At 46.0% G+C, this 14,943-nt stretch overlaps 1 protein-coding gene across 1 annotated transcript; it reads left to right on the forward strand.

The window, feature by feature from the left end:
- Nucleotides 1–8,703: 8,703 nt before the first annotated feature.
- On the forward strand, nt 8,704–11,199 carry LOC117845692 (probable 6-phosphogluconolactonase 4, chloroplastic). Its single transcript, XM_034726760.2, has 3 exons — nt 8,704–9,066; nt 9,158–9,293; nt 10,448–11,199. The coding sequence occupies exons 1-3, from the start codon at nt 8,723–8,725 to the stop codon at nt 10,925–10,927; spliced, it is 960 nt and encodes a 319-aa protein (XP_034582651.1). The 5' UTR covers nt 8,704–8,722; the 3' UTR covers nt 10,928–11,199.
- Nucleotides 11,200–14,943: the final 3,744 nt, after the last annotated feature.

Here is a 14,943-nt window from a genome sequence, read left to right on the forward strand (position 1 = left end):
GACACAGGACAGGGCGCCTGCCGGCAGCCGCTGCGCGCGACACAGCACACGCCCCGGGTACGTCCCCCTCGCCCCGATGGCGCCAACGCGGAAGCCGCCGAGGCGCGGTGCAGCGGCATGGCACCTGATCATTCCGAGCGGCCGAGCGGAAAGGCCGCACCGGGGGGCGTGGATCCCTCCCCTGTCGTCGTCCGTCGCCCGCCGCTCGCGACGGGCGGAAGCGGACGAGCCCGGGGGATCCGAGCGGCAGCGGCAGGCAGGTGGCCGGTTCGCCGCTATCGCGGGGAACAGTGGCTCCCCATCAGCGCGCTGTGTCGTCGACGCGCCTTCGCGTTCGGCGTCCCCAGGTCCCCACGGTGCCGGGGCCTGAATCTGATCGCGCTCGCTCGCTGCCTTTGGGCAAAGCGATTTCATTTGATTCGATGTGCTTGCGCCCTCCGTCACCGTCGGTGGCGAGTGGCGTCGCTTTGCTGATGCGGCCATGGTGCCCTGCCGCCGTCTCCTCTGTCCAGACTCCAGAGGATGGTCGATCCGTGGTAGTTTCCTTGCTGTACAGCTATTTGAAGTCTGGCTTACCAGCTAATTATGCAGTTGGCACTGAACTTGGTCTGAGCGCTTCGTTCTTGATCGGACCGACGACGAGAGCATATTATATCTTCCCTGATGGAGCAAGGAGCATGCCTGATGAATGCCTTCCCCGTGAGTGAGTACCAGTAGAGACCACAGGTGACCCATCTCTCTCGCACGAGCACTATAGGCCGTAGCAGTGAGTGTCACGCGTGATGGCTCTCTGTAAATATGGATGCCACATGACGTTAAGCATTGCGAACCTACATTGACTTAGCACTGTCCGGGATAAGATCTCGACACTGGTACCATACTATCATGCGTCCCTGTAATGGTTGTCAAGACTCAAGAGGTGGTACTTCTAGGTTTGTGCTATCAAGTGAAGAATCATCCGATCGCACTAATGGGTGAACACTTGCGAAAAGATAGAAAAGACATGGACAGAGAGCTAAATTTGGACCGCTAGCTAGGTTAGGTTGCAATGTTGTGTCCGTTTCGAATATCTTGTACTCATGCGTATCGAATATTTTATAGGCTTAGAGCTTGGTTTGAAATTTTTTTGGACTTGTTTAAAGTTTAGCTCTTATTACATCGAACGTTCGGATGCTAATTAGAAGGATTAAAATGAGCTAATTATAAAACTAATTGCAGAAGTCCTGGACTAATTCGCGAGACGAATCTATTAAGCCTAATTAATCCATCATTAGCAAATGGTTACTGTAGCACCACATTGTCAAATCATGGATTAATTAGGCTTAATAGATTCATCTCGCGAATTAGCCTCCATATGTGCAATTAGTTTTGTAATTAGCCTATATTTAATACTCCTAATTAGTATCCAAACATCCGATGTGACAAACACCCTAACTATGTTACACAGGCTCAGAGCTTCTCTCCAATGGTCTAAACTTAGAGCAAGTACTTTTGAATAGTGGAAAAACAAAGAGACTAGCGTGAAGCTAAGAGATAGTCTCGAACGTTTCCCAATACACTTCTCTCTCACAGCACAATATTCAATGCTACATTCTCTCCTCCTTATTTAATTGCTTAGAGCTAGTGCTAGCTCGTACCATTGGAGGTGCCCTTAGAGCACCAGCAATGTATAGGTGCACCCCTAGTTCTAAGGTGGGATCCAGCACTGATTTGATGTCACATGTTGTATTAGCTCCAATGTATAGAATCAGGTTATCTCTATGAATATGGGACCCGTAGCCCTCCATCTCTCTCTTCTCTCTCCTATTTTCCCTATATTATATTGCATGGGACCTGGTTCTATGTATGGAACCTGGTTCCATATAGAATCAGCTTCACAGTGTATAGGACCTGGTTCCATAAGAGAGAGAAAAACATAGGACCAGCTAAGAACCACACATTGGAGAGGCCCTTAGGCTATTCCTAGTGGTAGTTTCATAGGAGTTTCATGCACGTTAAATGTAGTGCCACATCAGCTAATTTGGTGACATGGCAGGAAATTTAAGAGAGGAGGAAGGAACCAGTTTCATCTAGATGAAACTCCCTTGGCACGAAAACCAACTCTGAATGTGTCACGACATTAAATGTTATGTGGTGCCTATGAAACAACAACACGAAATTGTGCATTAGAGGGGTAGTTTCAAACACAATTTCATCTTCTTGTTGATGATGTGGCTATCTTGGAAACATCAAAATGAAATCCTCCACTGGGATTAGCCTTACAGCTGATTATTGTAGTTACCGCGGAACTTCATCTGAGCGCTTGATCTTGATTGTAACATCCTGCTTTTTAGGACATTTAAAAATACGGATTTTTTCAAATTTTTCTTTAAATTAAACAAACTCTCTTTTCCCGAACATTCAAACCTCTCTTTACAAATAAATCTTGCATAAATATAATATCATATGTGCTGCACTTGATTGTTTTAGGAATTCTCTCAATCAATAAACCTTCCTTTTAAAACCCTTAGAATTAATATTTGAATTCTATTCGAATAATAATCCTATTCAAATCCTAGGCCAACTCCCTTTGAATATTATCCAAATATAATAATATTCAAACTCTCGATCCTGTCCTTTCATCATACAGTCTTTTCCAAATATTTCCTTTCTTAGGAATCTTAAACCCAATATTCAAATATAATTTGAATATTAATTCCATTCAAAACCATTAGGAGTTCATTATTCAATCTTGGTCAATCCAAACACTTTAAACCCCAAAAACCTCCCAAAATGTTCCATTTTTAAACCCAACACAAGCTCACACCCCAAACTTCCTTCAAATTTGAAATTCATATCAAATTTGAACTTAAAACTCTATAAAACAAATAGAAAACCCCATTAACCTCCTAACCATGCCGCAACCTCGCTTTTAGCCCACAACCCCTTTTGGCCCAGCTGGACTCCGCCTTCACCTCCCTCTCGCAAGCGGCCCACATCATGCGTCAGCCCGGCTGGCTCGCTCCGGCCCAGCTCTGGCCAGTGGTCCATGAGGCCCGCCTTCGCATGCCACAGCGTCGCTGCCGCCCGGCTCCCGAACCCCAGCGCCGCCACGTAATGGCACCACTCCGGCCACCGGCCGTCGCACGTCGGAACTACCGTGCCACCGCGCCCAGGTGCACCTCCCCCCTTCGCTTGCTTAGCCGCAAGCACCGGCGCCGCATCCACGTGACCTTGACCCCCCGCATCACATCCCTCCTCCCCTATCCCTGCCACTGTTCTCGGCCCCCCGACCATTATTCCCAGCCACCTCGCCTGCTGCCGCAATCATTCCGACCGCCGCTGCCTCTAGCACGCCACCCACGCGGCCACCTTGACCCGCCGCACTGACATGGCTGGCCGCCAGTGCATCCCCCATCCTCCATCCTTCGTCGCCAAGCAAGGTCGTGCGGCCCCCCTTCCCCGCCTCATTCCTATCCACTCTAGTGGCCATCCGTATCGCCGAGACCTCGACGCCTCCTCTCCGGCTGCCACGCATCCCCCCCTCATCATCGTGCAGCCACCCACCCTCATCCACTCCGGACGACATGGGCGCCTCCCGTGCACCGCTCCCAGCTATAAATACCACCCTGACCCTTCCCCGAGCTCCACACCTCCGAGGGGGGGTGGGTCCATTGTCCCCCAATGGACGCGCCTCTTTCTTTCTCTCCCTCTTCTCCACGACCCCATAGCCGCACTCCCCGTGCGCTCCTCTCCCTCCCAGTGCCCTCCGCGGGGCCGCCGGCGACCGGGAATGCTTTCCCAGGGTGCTCTAGCGAGCCCTGCAGCGGTGCACATGGCGGCCGCGGTGGCACCGCTCGGCCCCGACGCGCCCCAGCCAAGTCATCCCACCTCCGTCGGCCGTTTTCACCCTCCCCTCTCTACATAAACCTGATGCATGGGCCCAGGCGGCCAACGCCGTCCTGCCCACCTCCGTAACCGCTACCACCCTCGCTCTTGAACCCGGTGCACCAAGACCACACACCTAGGCCACCCCGGTCCATAGCGCCCACCAAATCGGCACACGAAACAGTGCGCTAGCAGACCCACCCCTCTGTGTCATCCGGCCTAAATTTGTTGGGCACACCCGGTAAGTGCACACCACCTTTCGCTTCAAGCCCTTCCACTGTTCCAAAAAATCCCATAAATACTACATAATATTCTAAGCATGTCCATGTCTTTCTTTTCTATTTTTAATCTCATATGAGCCCTATTCTATCTTTTAACTCAGATCTTAGAGCCCCAACCTTTCTCGGAAAGATGGCGCACCACCTCCACCCACCGCCGTGCCCTATCCCCTAGGTGTCGGGCCGGGTCGAAGTCGAGTGCATCGTGCGGCCTCTAGCCACATTTCCCACATTGTTAACAGCATCCATCCAGTTGTTCCTCGCTACCCTATTGTCACCGCTAACCCCTATCACTGTCGCGCATCCGCCGAAACTTGTCAGAGCTCCACCCACCATAGGGCAGGGCCCTGGGATAATGCTAAGCTCATCATGCAAGTTTCTTGGCCCCGAAGTGCATTCACATCACCTAGCCCCCACATCATACTCAGGGTCCCTTCCAAAACCCAGTTGGGATGCTGTTCGACTAAAACCGTAATCCTTAACACCATCTAGCCGTAATGCCACCCATCCAAAATCTCAAATTATTCCAATACCCTATCATTGTGCTGCCCAATTCAAACCACATATATTGACCCAATCTAGCTGTTATGCCGCCCAACTGGAAACCTTAGATACCAATAAAATCTAGCCATTATGCCACCCGTCCAAAACTCTAGGAAATCCATTAGTAATTTCCTAGAAATTCTTTAGATTCCAACCATTCCATCCATTAATTATTTAGAAGCCCATTTCCAAAGAATTAATGTATATTCCTCCTTATCCGAGGATTGTTCATTAGATATAGAATAATTCCCAAAACCTCCATCCTTCGTTCCCTTTTCATTTTCCTTAAACTAGATATTGATTGTTAGAATTGTTTACTTGTTTACATGCTTGTGTAATCCGAGGACGTGACCAAGACCCGGCAAGGGATCCAGAAGATATGAAGCCGAAGGTCCGGCCGTCCAGAAGACGTATAGAACGTTAGCCTGACCAGGCTCCGATGAAAAACCGAAAATTCAGAAGATGAGAAGTCAAGACCCTGTCGATGAAGGCAAGTTCTAGCACCTACCCCTTGATCACATTTTTATCCTACATTTACATAGATATTAAAATTTACCAAGACCTTGCATCTTCTTAAAACCTATAGGAGCAACCCACATCTATTTTCTTTCTTACCTTGACTTGAAGCCATTTATAGCTAGAAATCATATTAATGACCCTGGTCACGACTAGATCGATGATCGAGTATCATATAGAAATAGAATTCCTTTGGAATATCACAATCAATATATTTTTATGGAAAACCTAGAAAGTGTGAGTTTAATAAAATGAACCAACTAAAGAGTTACAAACCCCTAAGGACAGGACAAGGGAGTAAGGGGGCAGCCTCGGTGGAGGATCCTGTCCCAAAAGCTTACTCTGGTCACATAAGGACCGGCTCACGGGAAAATCTTTCTAGTGATACGTGAAACCATACGTGCCAACAGGTACAACCTTCGGAGTGCCTAATCATGTGAGGCCTTGATTCACACCCCACCAGCGGAACCTAGTAAACCATCATAAGGGACCACAGTGGGCAACAGGTAGGCTGGAGCAGGACTTTCGCAGAGTCCCAGGTCCGGTCAGCACGGGTCATAGGTTGAGGTCAAGAGGACCCGGCGGCATTGTATGCCACATTATGATGCATCTCTTTTTCCCAGGATAATGTCCTTGTGTGGAGGTAGTATGGCCCCTGCTTAGACCCCAGCCGTATCTGTGGATGGAGCTAGGGAATGTTGTCTAGGAATAGACGCCGGTGGGTACAAGTCTTGTAGGTCAGTAACGTCTGAAGCTGAGGTATGGGCTAATCGAACGTATAGGTAGTGTACACCCCTCCATAGAGTATAATATATCTGGATAGCTGAGGCTCACGGTTACGAGCCCATATAGTCAAAGCTCTCATCAATTAAATCACAATTTGAGTGTGGTAAGATGGGACCGAGGCCCTAAGAGGGATAATTTAGAATGAGGCGTAAGCCGGCCCAGAAGGACCCTGATGGTCTCTGGTGCACCTTAAAACTTAGGAACTGGTAGGGGAGGTAAGATTTCCCCTTAGGGCCAACAACATAAAAAGAATATACTTTTTTCCTCTCCTCTTCCAAAACTCACCTCACCTTGCATGAAATAGATTTATTAATAAAAACAAATCTCATATCCTTTCCTTGATTATCCCAGCATTTAATATAATTTCAACGTTAAGATTTGTTGAGTACCATTCATTCATAAGTGTACTCAGGCTTGCTTTCATTTATACAAGATTATGACTTATCTGGTGCCCTAACTTCATTCTGCTTGTGGAATGGGTAACCGCACCGCTCTCCGCCACTTAAAGGTAAAATCATATTTTCTATAATTTTATGCGTCTTTTATTGCTCTGACACTAATATGTAGCGAGGATTGTATTAACTACTGATCTTAGATCAGTCAGCGAGTTTTCTGGAACGAAGACGCTACAGTGATGGTATCGATTGTGATGGATGTGCTTCCTTGCAATACGAGTAGCGAGTAGAGACTGCAGGTGCCCAAGTGCCACGTAGCCGTAGTAGCACTATAAGTTTGACGCGTGATGCGCCTCTGTCAATTCGATGCCACTATTTAAGCATCGGAATCTTTAGTGATTTAGCGCTGTCGGCGATAAGATTTTGACACCCTGCTTCCACTATAATGGTTGTGAAGAGGTGCTACTTTATAGGCTCCGGTTCCATCAAGTGACGAATCATAGGATCGCACTAATGTGTGAACACTTGCTAAAGATAGAACTAAGGGTCACACGGACATACATCATATTCCATTTTATTCTCAATATAAGTCGTTTAGGATAGTGACATGGCCTCTAATATGACATTTGAATTTGTAAACTTTGTAAAAGATATACTACATTAAATAGAGAAAATTACACATTTTGAAAGTATTTTCCATGACCAATCAATAATATGAACTATGTAATATAAATCTATTTAACTTTAAAGAAATTTAAACAACTAGGATATATAAAACAACCTACAGTTCGAATCTGAGGGGGCATTAGCGGTAGCAGTCTGGCAGATATGATAAATATCGGTGTTAAACCCTCTTAAGGGCCTGTTTGGATACACACTCATAATCTTTAGGACTTCACTTTTAGTCCACTTTTAGAACTTGTGCATCCAAACATATGTCGTAAAAGTGCATTCATAATGTTTAGGAGTGCTCTTTTCATTAGGAGGACCAAACCATCATAATAGGTCATTTTTCTCCTAAAAGTGGTCCCCAACCCATCATTTACCCCTCTTGCCCCTCCCCTTCTCTCTCCACGGCGCTAGAAACGGAGCAGGGGTGGAGTAATTAGGGTACAAAAGTCATTTCCCTTCTAACATCCTAAAGATTATGATTCCATCCAAACAGTCCACTCATAAATTTTAGGACTACCAATTTCTAGCTCCTAAACTTTATGAGTGTCCTAAAGTTTATGAGGGTGTATCCAAACAGGCCCTAATGCATCCTCTCTACAAACAAATCGTACGTGTCTTTGTAACCAAAGAAGCGGCAACTCATTAACTCAAGTACCCAACTTCATCTTTTTACGAAAGAACCAAGCTACATTGTGTAGGCGTTGGCGGCTTTGGAAGGTCCCCAGGTGGTTGGTATTGCGGTTTCGGGGAGGAGTGCCCGCAAGCATATCATGTGAATGTACTCCCTCCGTATAGGGAAAGAAAATCGTTTTGATAAGATTTGGGTTAAATATTGGGAATATAAATCATGAATAACTTTTAAGTTGTTGAGTTTGGAAATGTGAAAGTCATATAAATAGATTTGTCTTGAAAAATACTTTCATAAAAATATGCATATATCACTTTTTGATAAATAATTTTATAAAATAAGGAGTCAAAGTAATGCTTTGGAGACCATGTCACTGTCCAAAACAACTTCCTTTTTCTATATGGAGGGAGTACTCGGTTTTTTACTGAATCTCATTAACAATCACTTTCACGTGTACACGTTCCTACATGAGAGAGAGAGGAAAGCGGCGGTTTCTCACAGTAGGGTTCCAATTTCAACAAACCTACATGAATTTCAGCATGGAATTAAGTAAAATGTTTTTTCTTATTAACATGAACCAAAATCCTAATTCCGGATCCGGATGACAACACAAGCAAAAGGAGAATGGTTGGAGTGTAGCTTTGAACACATAGCAAAATAAGCTATGCCTTACGAACGAATAAATTATGTACTCCATAGTAAAACAAAAAATCTTCCTACTCTGATATGAAACCTTATCTTAAAAATATGATATTTACTTAACTTGTTTTTAGATGCGGCATTATTCAATTTACACCTAGTCGAATAAAAAATGCTGAGGTGGCGTTTGGATGTGCTCACGGAAAGGGACAGGGAAATAGATGGCCCCACCTGAACAAGCCGACCGAGCGAGCCAGGGGAAACGTCTACCACATAGAATAGCCGTCCATCTTGATCTGGACGGTAGAGGAACACTGTACGCCTCTCCATCCACCTGTCACTTTTACCACCAGCCCCACATTACAGCCCTCCTATAACAACAAACTTTTACCACCACCATGTCCACCTCCGTCTCCGCCGCCGCCGCTGCCGCTCTCCTCCCAACACTCACCGGCCGCCGCTCGCCCCCTGCATCTCGCGTCCCGGCAATCTTCTGCAGAAGAATCGGTCCCAGGCCCCGTCTCTTCTCCTCTTGCTCTCTTCCCTTTCCCATTCGCCCCGCCGCGGCCATGGCCACCGACGGCGCCGCCCCCGCCAAGCAGAAGCTGCTCATCTTCGATACCAAGGAAGACCTCGCAGTGTCTCTGGCGAAGTACACGGCGGATCTGTCGAAGAAGTTCGCCGCCGAGAGGGGTGCCTTCACTGTGGTGCTCTCCGGCGGATCCCTCATCGACGCGCTCAGGTTATTCGACGCTTCTCCCACCCCTCACAAATCGCGCCTTTGTTGGTTCCTCAGGCTTTACGGATCACTTAGAGATCTGTTGGTTTCGCAGCAAGCTGACGGAGCCGCCGTACCTAGAATCGGTGGACTGGAGCAAGTGGCACGTCTTCTGGGTGGATGAGAGAGTCGTGCCCAAGGACCATGAGGATAGCAACTACAAGCTCGCCTTCGATGGGTTTCTCTCTAAGGTATTAACTGCAATTTCTTGTTCATTCTTCAAGGCCTTTCCTGTTATCTGATTGGGTAATTGGAAGATGGAATCTTGTTGTGTAGAGTGATGGGGAGTTATGCAACAACGGGATTGGGATAAATTCAGTGGATGCGAATTGTGTCGAGAACCTTTATTTCTGGATATTGGACCCGATCTGGCTAATCACCAATTTAGGAACATAATTACAGGTGGTGGTAGCTAGTCATAACACTAGGAGATGGGTCATTTAGCTTTTTCCGCATTATGTTTTGAGTAAAACTAAAGGTGTCTAAATGCCTTGTGGAAAATTTTAGCAAAGCAAACCCTATGACGATGCTATTAAAGATCTGTGCAACAGGTGTGCTTAAATAAATTCTAGAAATTGAAAACTGAGACTGACAACAGGTGCACAAATCTAATCATTTGCACCATGTAAACATTCGTCGAATTAGCTAGTAGTTACAATGATACTCAAAATCATTTGCACATGTACCTCAGCTTCTTGTTTTTGTCAAAGTTCAGTTTTGGAATCATCAACAAATGTATCATGGGTATGCTGGAACTCAATCTGTACTTAGTTTACTGCATGATACAAATATCTGGTACTCTGGCACAGTGGCATATTGGGTTTTGCCTAAAAATTGCATTGCTGGTTCATGAATTTTGTGTTCTTAGGAAGTCTTTTAGATCGAGCCATTCATTTCTTTTCATCTAATTTTGTTGTAGTTCTTTTACATATAGTGGTGTATGATACTTGAGTCTACTGTGACTCTTTTTCAAAAATTTTATTTGAAAAATAGGTTCAGATTTCATTATTATAGATAGATAGTGAGTTGAAGAATCTTTTTTGTGTATTCTGAACAGTTTAGATGAGTCATTAGTAACAAAAGACTAAGGTTTCTGGTTTAAATATTATTCAATGATGGGCTTTTCAATCTGCTTAAATTTGTTCATGCTCAAATATATCTTGAGCTCAATATGATCTTGTCTACGATCTGATGTTTGTGGAGGCTTAGACGGATCATGACAGCATCAGTATGGAAGTTACATAAAAGTTGTGTTCTTATGTGTGGTCATTCCGTTCTCGCCAATTTTCAGGCTGTCTGTAATTTGTGTGTAACATTAACTGGGTGCTGTCTGTCCACTTTGTAGGTGCCGATTCCTCCTGGGCAAGTTTATGCTATAAATGATGCCTTGTCAGCTGAGGGAGCAGCGGACGACTACGAAGCTTGCTTGAAGCAGCTTGTTAAGAACGGTGTAATTGCCATGTCAGCAGCAACTGGGTTTCCCAGGTTCGATCTCCAGCTTCTTGGAATGGGACCTGATGGCCACATTGCCTCTCTCTTCCCTGGTCACCCTCTTGTTAACGAGAAAGAGAGGTGGGTCACCTACATCAAGGACTCTCCAAAGCCACCACCGGAAAGGATCACATTTACATTTCCTGTGATCAACTCGTCTGCATATATTGCAATGGTGGTCACTGGAGCTGGGAAGGCTGGCCCAGTACAGAAAGCACTTTCAGACAAGCAAACTTCATCCGACCTGCTGCCTGTTGAGATGGCTGTGCTTCAAGACGGAGAATTCACTTGGTTCACTGACAAGCCAGCAGTGTCCATGTTGCAGAACAAGTGAAGCCCTTTATCTTAGCTCAAAGCCTTTCATCTTAAATAAAAGATCCTGAGGCCTGCATAGTGCATAGTTGCATTCGCCCTCCATGGATTTCATGTAAGGGAGACTTGAGCCCTGTATGTAGTATATTGTTCTGAGTAATGTGTTTCAGATCGGATGAAGTTTCATGTGTTGGTTCTAGCTTAGTAAATAACAGTTTTGAAACATTGCTCAGCAAGTGTTGGTTTAGTACCTGTAACCATGTTCAAGTTTATCGGTTGATGACTATTCTTCCAGGCTTATGCCGTTATCGGCATGTCCCAGATTCCTGTTATGGTTTTCAATGCTCGTGCCAGTTTATATAGAACAATGATCCGCGTTCCCAGTTATAGATCCCTGCATCATTCCAGTTTCCCTGCGTGCCCCTTTTTTCCAAAGGAAAAGAAAAGTGCAACCTGAGCCCTCGTGTGGAACAGCACTGCATCACTCGTTATTCAGACTGTGTTTCAGACGCTAGTCTTTTAGGGGGCATTGCGCTGAAAATACTGTTTTCATCAGATATTCAGCTGTCAGGCGTCGGAACCTGCAGATTCCATCTTCCATAATTCCATCTGAAGGCAACGGATGCATTTTGCTACATTTGAACTAGCTCATATAAGCAAGAGCGCTGCTCTTCTGTCTCCCTTTCAGTTTCTTGACAGACCCCCAACCATGAAACACGTGCTGCAAGAACACGGATTTTTCTCAAGCAGCAACTCAAGAACAGATGCCAGGGCATCGATTAGCAGCAGGACCCCATTGTACCTAACATAAGCCATGCATTAGTTGTGCTGTCTGACCTCATGCACTTCACTGACGACGATCGTTTTAACACTGACGACTATCTGAAGTGAAGACGGTCATTGCTCAATCCGAACCAAGGCATCAGCATGGCCACTCCTCATCTCCCTAACCACATTGAAGCTGGCCCCTCTTGGAATTGGCTCAAGCTCTGCCACTAGTCAAGACTCAAGGGTACAAGAAGGAACGAGAAGATAGCAGGAGGCAGCGGTTTTCTTTTTCTTTTTCTTTTTTTTTTCCTTTTTTCCTTTTGAGATGGAACAGCAAATTCCATTAAACTGTAGGGGCCGCTAAGTTAGGACCAGCCAAGTCCAGGATACATGGAAGAAGAGATGTAATCCTCCTCTTCATTCAGTATTTTCAGTACACGCGCTTGCTCTACATTATCACACACACACACGATCGAGTCTGGTGCTTATTGGGTTCAGGTTTGGGCCCCCAGTTGTGTGTACCGGGCCCACATTCGTTACGGAAGCCCACGAAGTCGTTTGAACAGGCCCACGGTTACTTTTTGGCCCCTTTGAGATCAACATCAGATAGATAGACAAGGATTTTTTTTAAAATGAGTTCGCTACTCTTCCGGCCCTCTGAATAGGCTAGCTTTCAATCGAAAAACATGAATATCTTATTGCTAATTTGCTATTCTTTGCAAATTCCAGAACAGTTCTTCAATACATCATATGTATTGGAACAAAATTTTATCCAACATTCTCACATCATAGTTCACACGTGCAAAGGAAGGGAGGGAGCTCAAGCCCCCCTCTTCCCCTACCCACCCATCTTCCCATCATTTGTGTAGGTGTTCTCCCACCCCGACTCCACTTCCTTTTTCATAGATATCTAGACTTATCATTACCCAGTCCCATCTAGCGGATCTATTTTAACCTTGCCGCGAGAGCTTCCGACTCCACCATCCAAGCATTGTACATTGTATCTCTCTAAGTGACGTATTGGGTAGAGGATGGACTGATTTTTGAGCATTGGCAAGATGAATGCCATGCCATAGCTATAGCATAACACACCACTTGCATATTTAGTATGGCATGCTTCTTCTCACAAATCCATAACTTAGCTACATATTCATAACATTCAAAGACTTACTCACTTAACAATGGCCTCAGTTCCGCTCTCCCTTACCCATCTCCGGTAGGTTAGGTGTCACCATTTGTCCTGCCGTGGTACACCAGCTTCACTAATACCGTTACCACCGTGCATAACCCATTTGCCAACTTAATCTTGCGTTGAAATCTTCTCTTTATTCCACATCCATTTGTTATCACCCCACCACCCTAGACCGGAAACTAGTCGTATGAAGTCGATAAATAAAGAACCATAAAAAAATCTCTCTCCATTAAAAAAAAAGAATCTAGAGAGGCGATTTGCTGCTCTGCTAGGATTGTAACCTGTGCAGTGCGAACACGGTTTTCTCAGGCAGCTAGAACAGACAACATTAGCAATCCTCAGGTATAGGGCATGCGTTACTTGTATTCCATTGTCTGGTCCAAGGCACTTGACCGTTTCATGCTGTGCTATCAACCTATCGTCCAACCAAAGTCTCAAGAATCGCTTGGCCATCAGCCCATCACGATCCGCCCAAAAATGCCATTTCTCGTCGTATCCAGCGTGCGTGTGGTCGACACCTGTCAACGCAAATGCGCACATTCTTTTTCTGAGACAAAGCCACGAATCCGCGCATCATCTGGCGGTCCAACCAATGCGCGCGTCCAAGGATTCAATGCATGGACGCCGACCGGTCACGGATGCGCTCATGCCGCCACGCTCTGGCTTGGCCGGCCGGCCGCCCGCCCGCGCCGACCTGTTCGGCCACTGCATTTGCAGCCATGGTCCTCTTCTCCTCGTGCGTCGGCGTCGTTGCCATCTGCCGACGCAGCCGCGGGCGAGCGAGCAATCTCTGAACTCCGGAGCACGAACGCATGACTGCATGAGGCCCAACCGCCCAACCAAACTGCCGCAGCCTCTGCACTGCAAGCTGCAGGAACCTGCCCGGATCACCTAACCTGCCCCAGGTTCATGTGACTCTTGTCCAGGCCTCACATGAGCATGGACCAGGCGAACATGGCCTGGAATGTAGGGCACTCGCCCTAAGACCTAACCATTTCAGTAGCAGCAGCGGCAGCATCGTCAAGATCGGCATTTCCTTACTTTTTTCAGAGACAAAGAGGAAAGAAATTAGTAGCTATCGCCTATCTGTGCATCATGCTGTGCCCAGGGATTCTTCTGTTTGTTCATATAAAACTGCGGGTCGCATGGCCCGGTCGTCAGTGGAGGAGACACGTCGCTCGTTGCGTGTCGCTGCTGCTGTTGGGATCTCTGAAAAATCGCCGGCCTCATCTGCAGCAAATGACGCTAGGTGCATGGATTTGGGAGGAGATTGGCAGCTTCAACATGGCAGAGTTTCTATTCTAGCCGTTTTTCCTGGGTTTTCTACTTCTATTTTCTTCGAAGATGGCGAAAAAAGAAAAGGGCAATCAAAGGTGCTTGCGAAAGAGGCGACCAGGGCAGAAAATGGAGCCGTTATGATCACCAAAAAGGCATGACATATTTGCTTTTCATCATAAGGTCTTGTGCTTCTTTGTTTTTTTTATTTTTTTAATGAGGGTCTTGTGCTTTTGGCGCCTGCTTTGGTGCTAAAGGGAATCCAAGCAGCACATTCCAGTTTATCAGGTGATCGGGTCTCAACTGAAAGTCTGAACCAAACTGCTGCAAAAGGAAGAACTGAAACAAATCAATCACACGATGTGCTGCATGCATAGCAGAGATGATTTCATGACTTCACGGAACATTTGCATGAATATAGGCATATCCGAGATATTCTAGTGTTTTCCTTTTCTTTAAACAAAGAATGAGGGTCTTCTGAACTTTTAATTTGGTTACTGTTTAATGCTCCATGTAGGACATTCCAAAATTTGCAGTGAACATTGCATATCAGTCTCTTTCACTGAAACAAATCAGCCGCACAGTAATATGCACGTAGCAAGAGCTGACTCCAAGTCTTCTCCTAAGGATCGCTTAGGTAAATTTCATGGAAAGTCCTCAGCATTCTCTATCACCATTTGCAAATCGTCCTCGTAGTTTATGCCCTCTGTGGACTATTGTTTGGTCGTTTCAGTGTAACCGTGTTGCCTGAAGAACCGAACGATCAGTTCAAAGCGTCGTCGGTCCACTGCAAGTAGAAGCTT

The sequence above is a fragment of the Setaria viridis genome, chromosome 2 (genome assembly GCF_005286985.2).
Source record: "Setaria viridis chromosome 2, Setaria_viridis_v4.0, whole genome shotgun sequence".
NCBI lineage: Eukaryota > Viridiplantae > Streptophyta > Magnoliopsida > Poales > Poaceae > Setaria > Setaria viridis.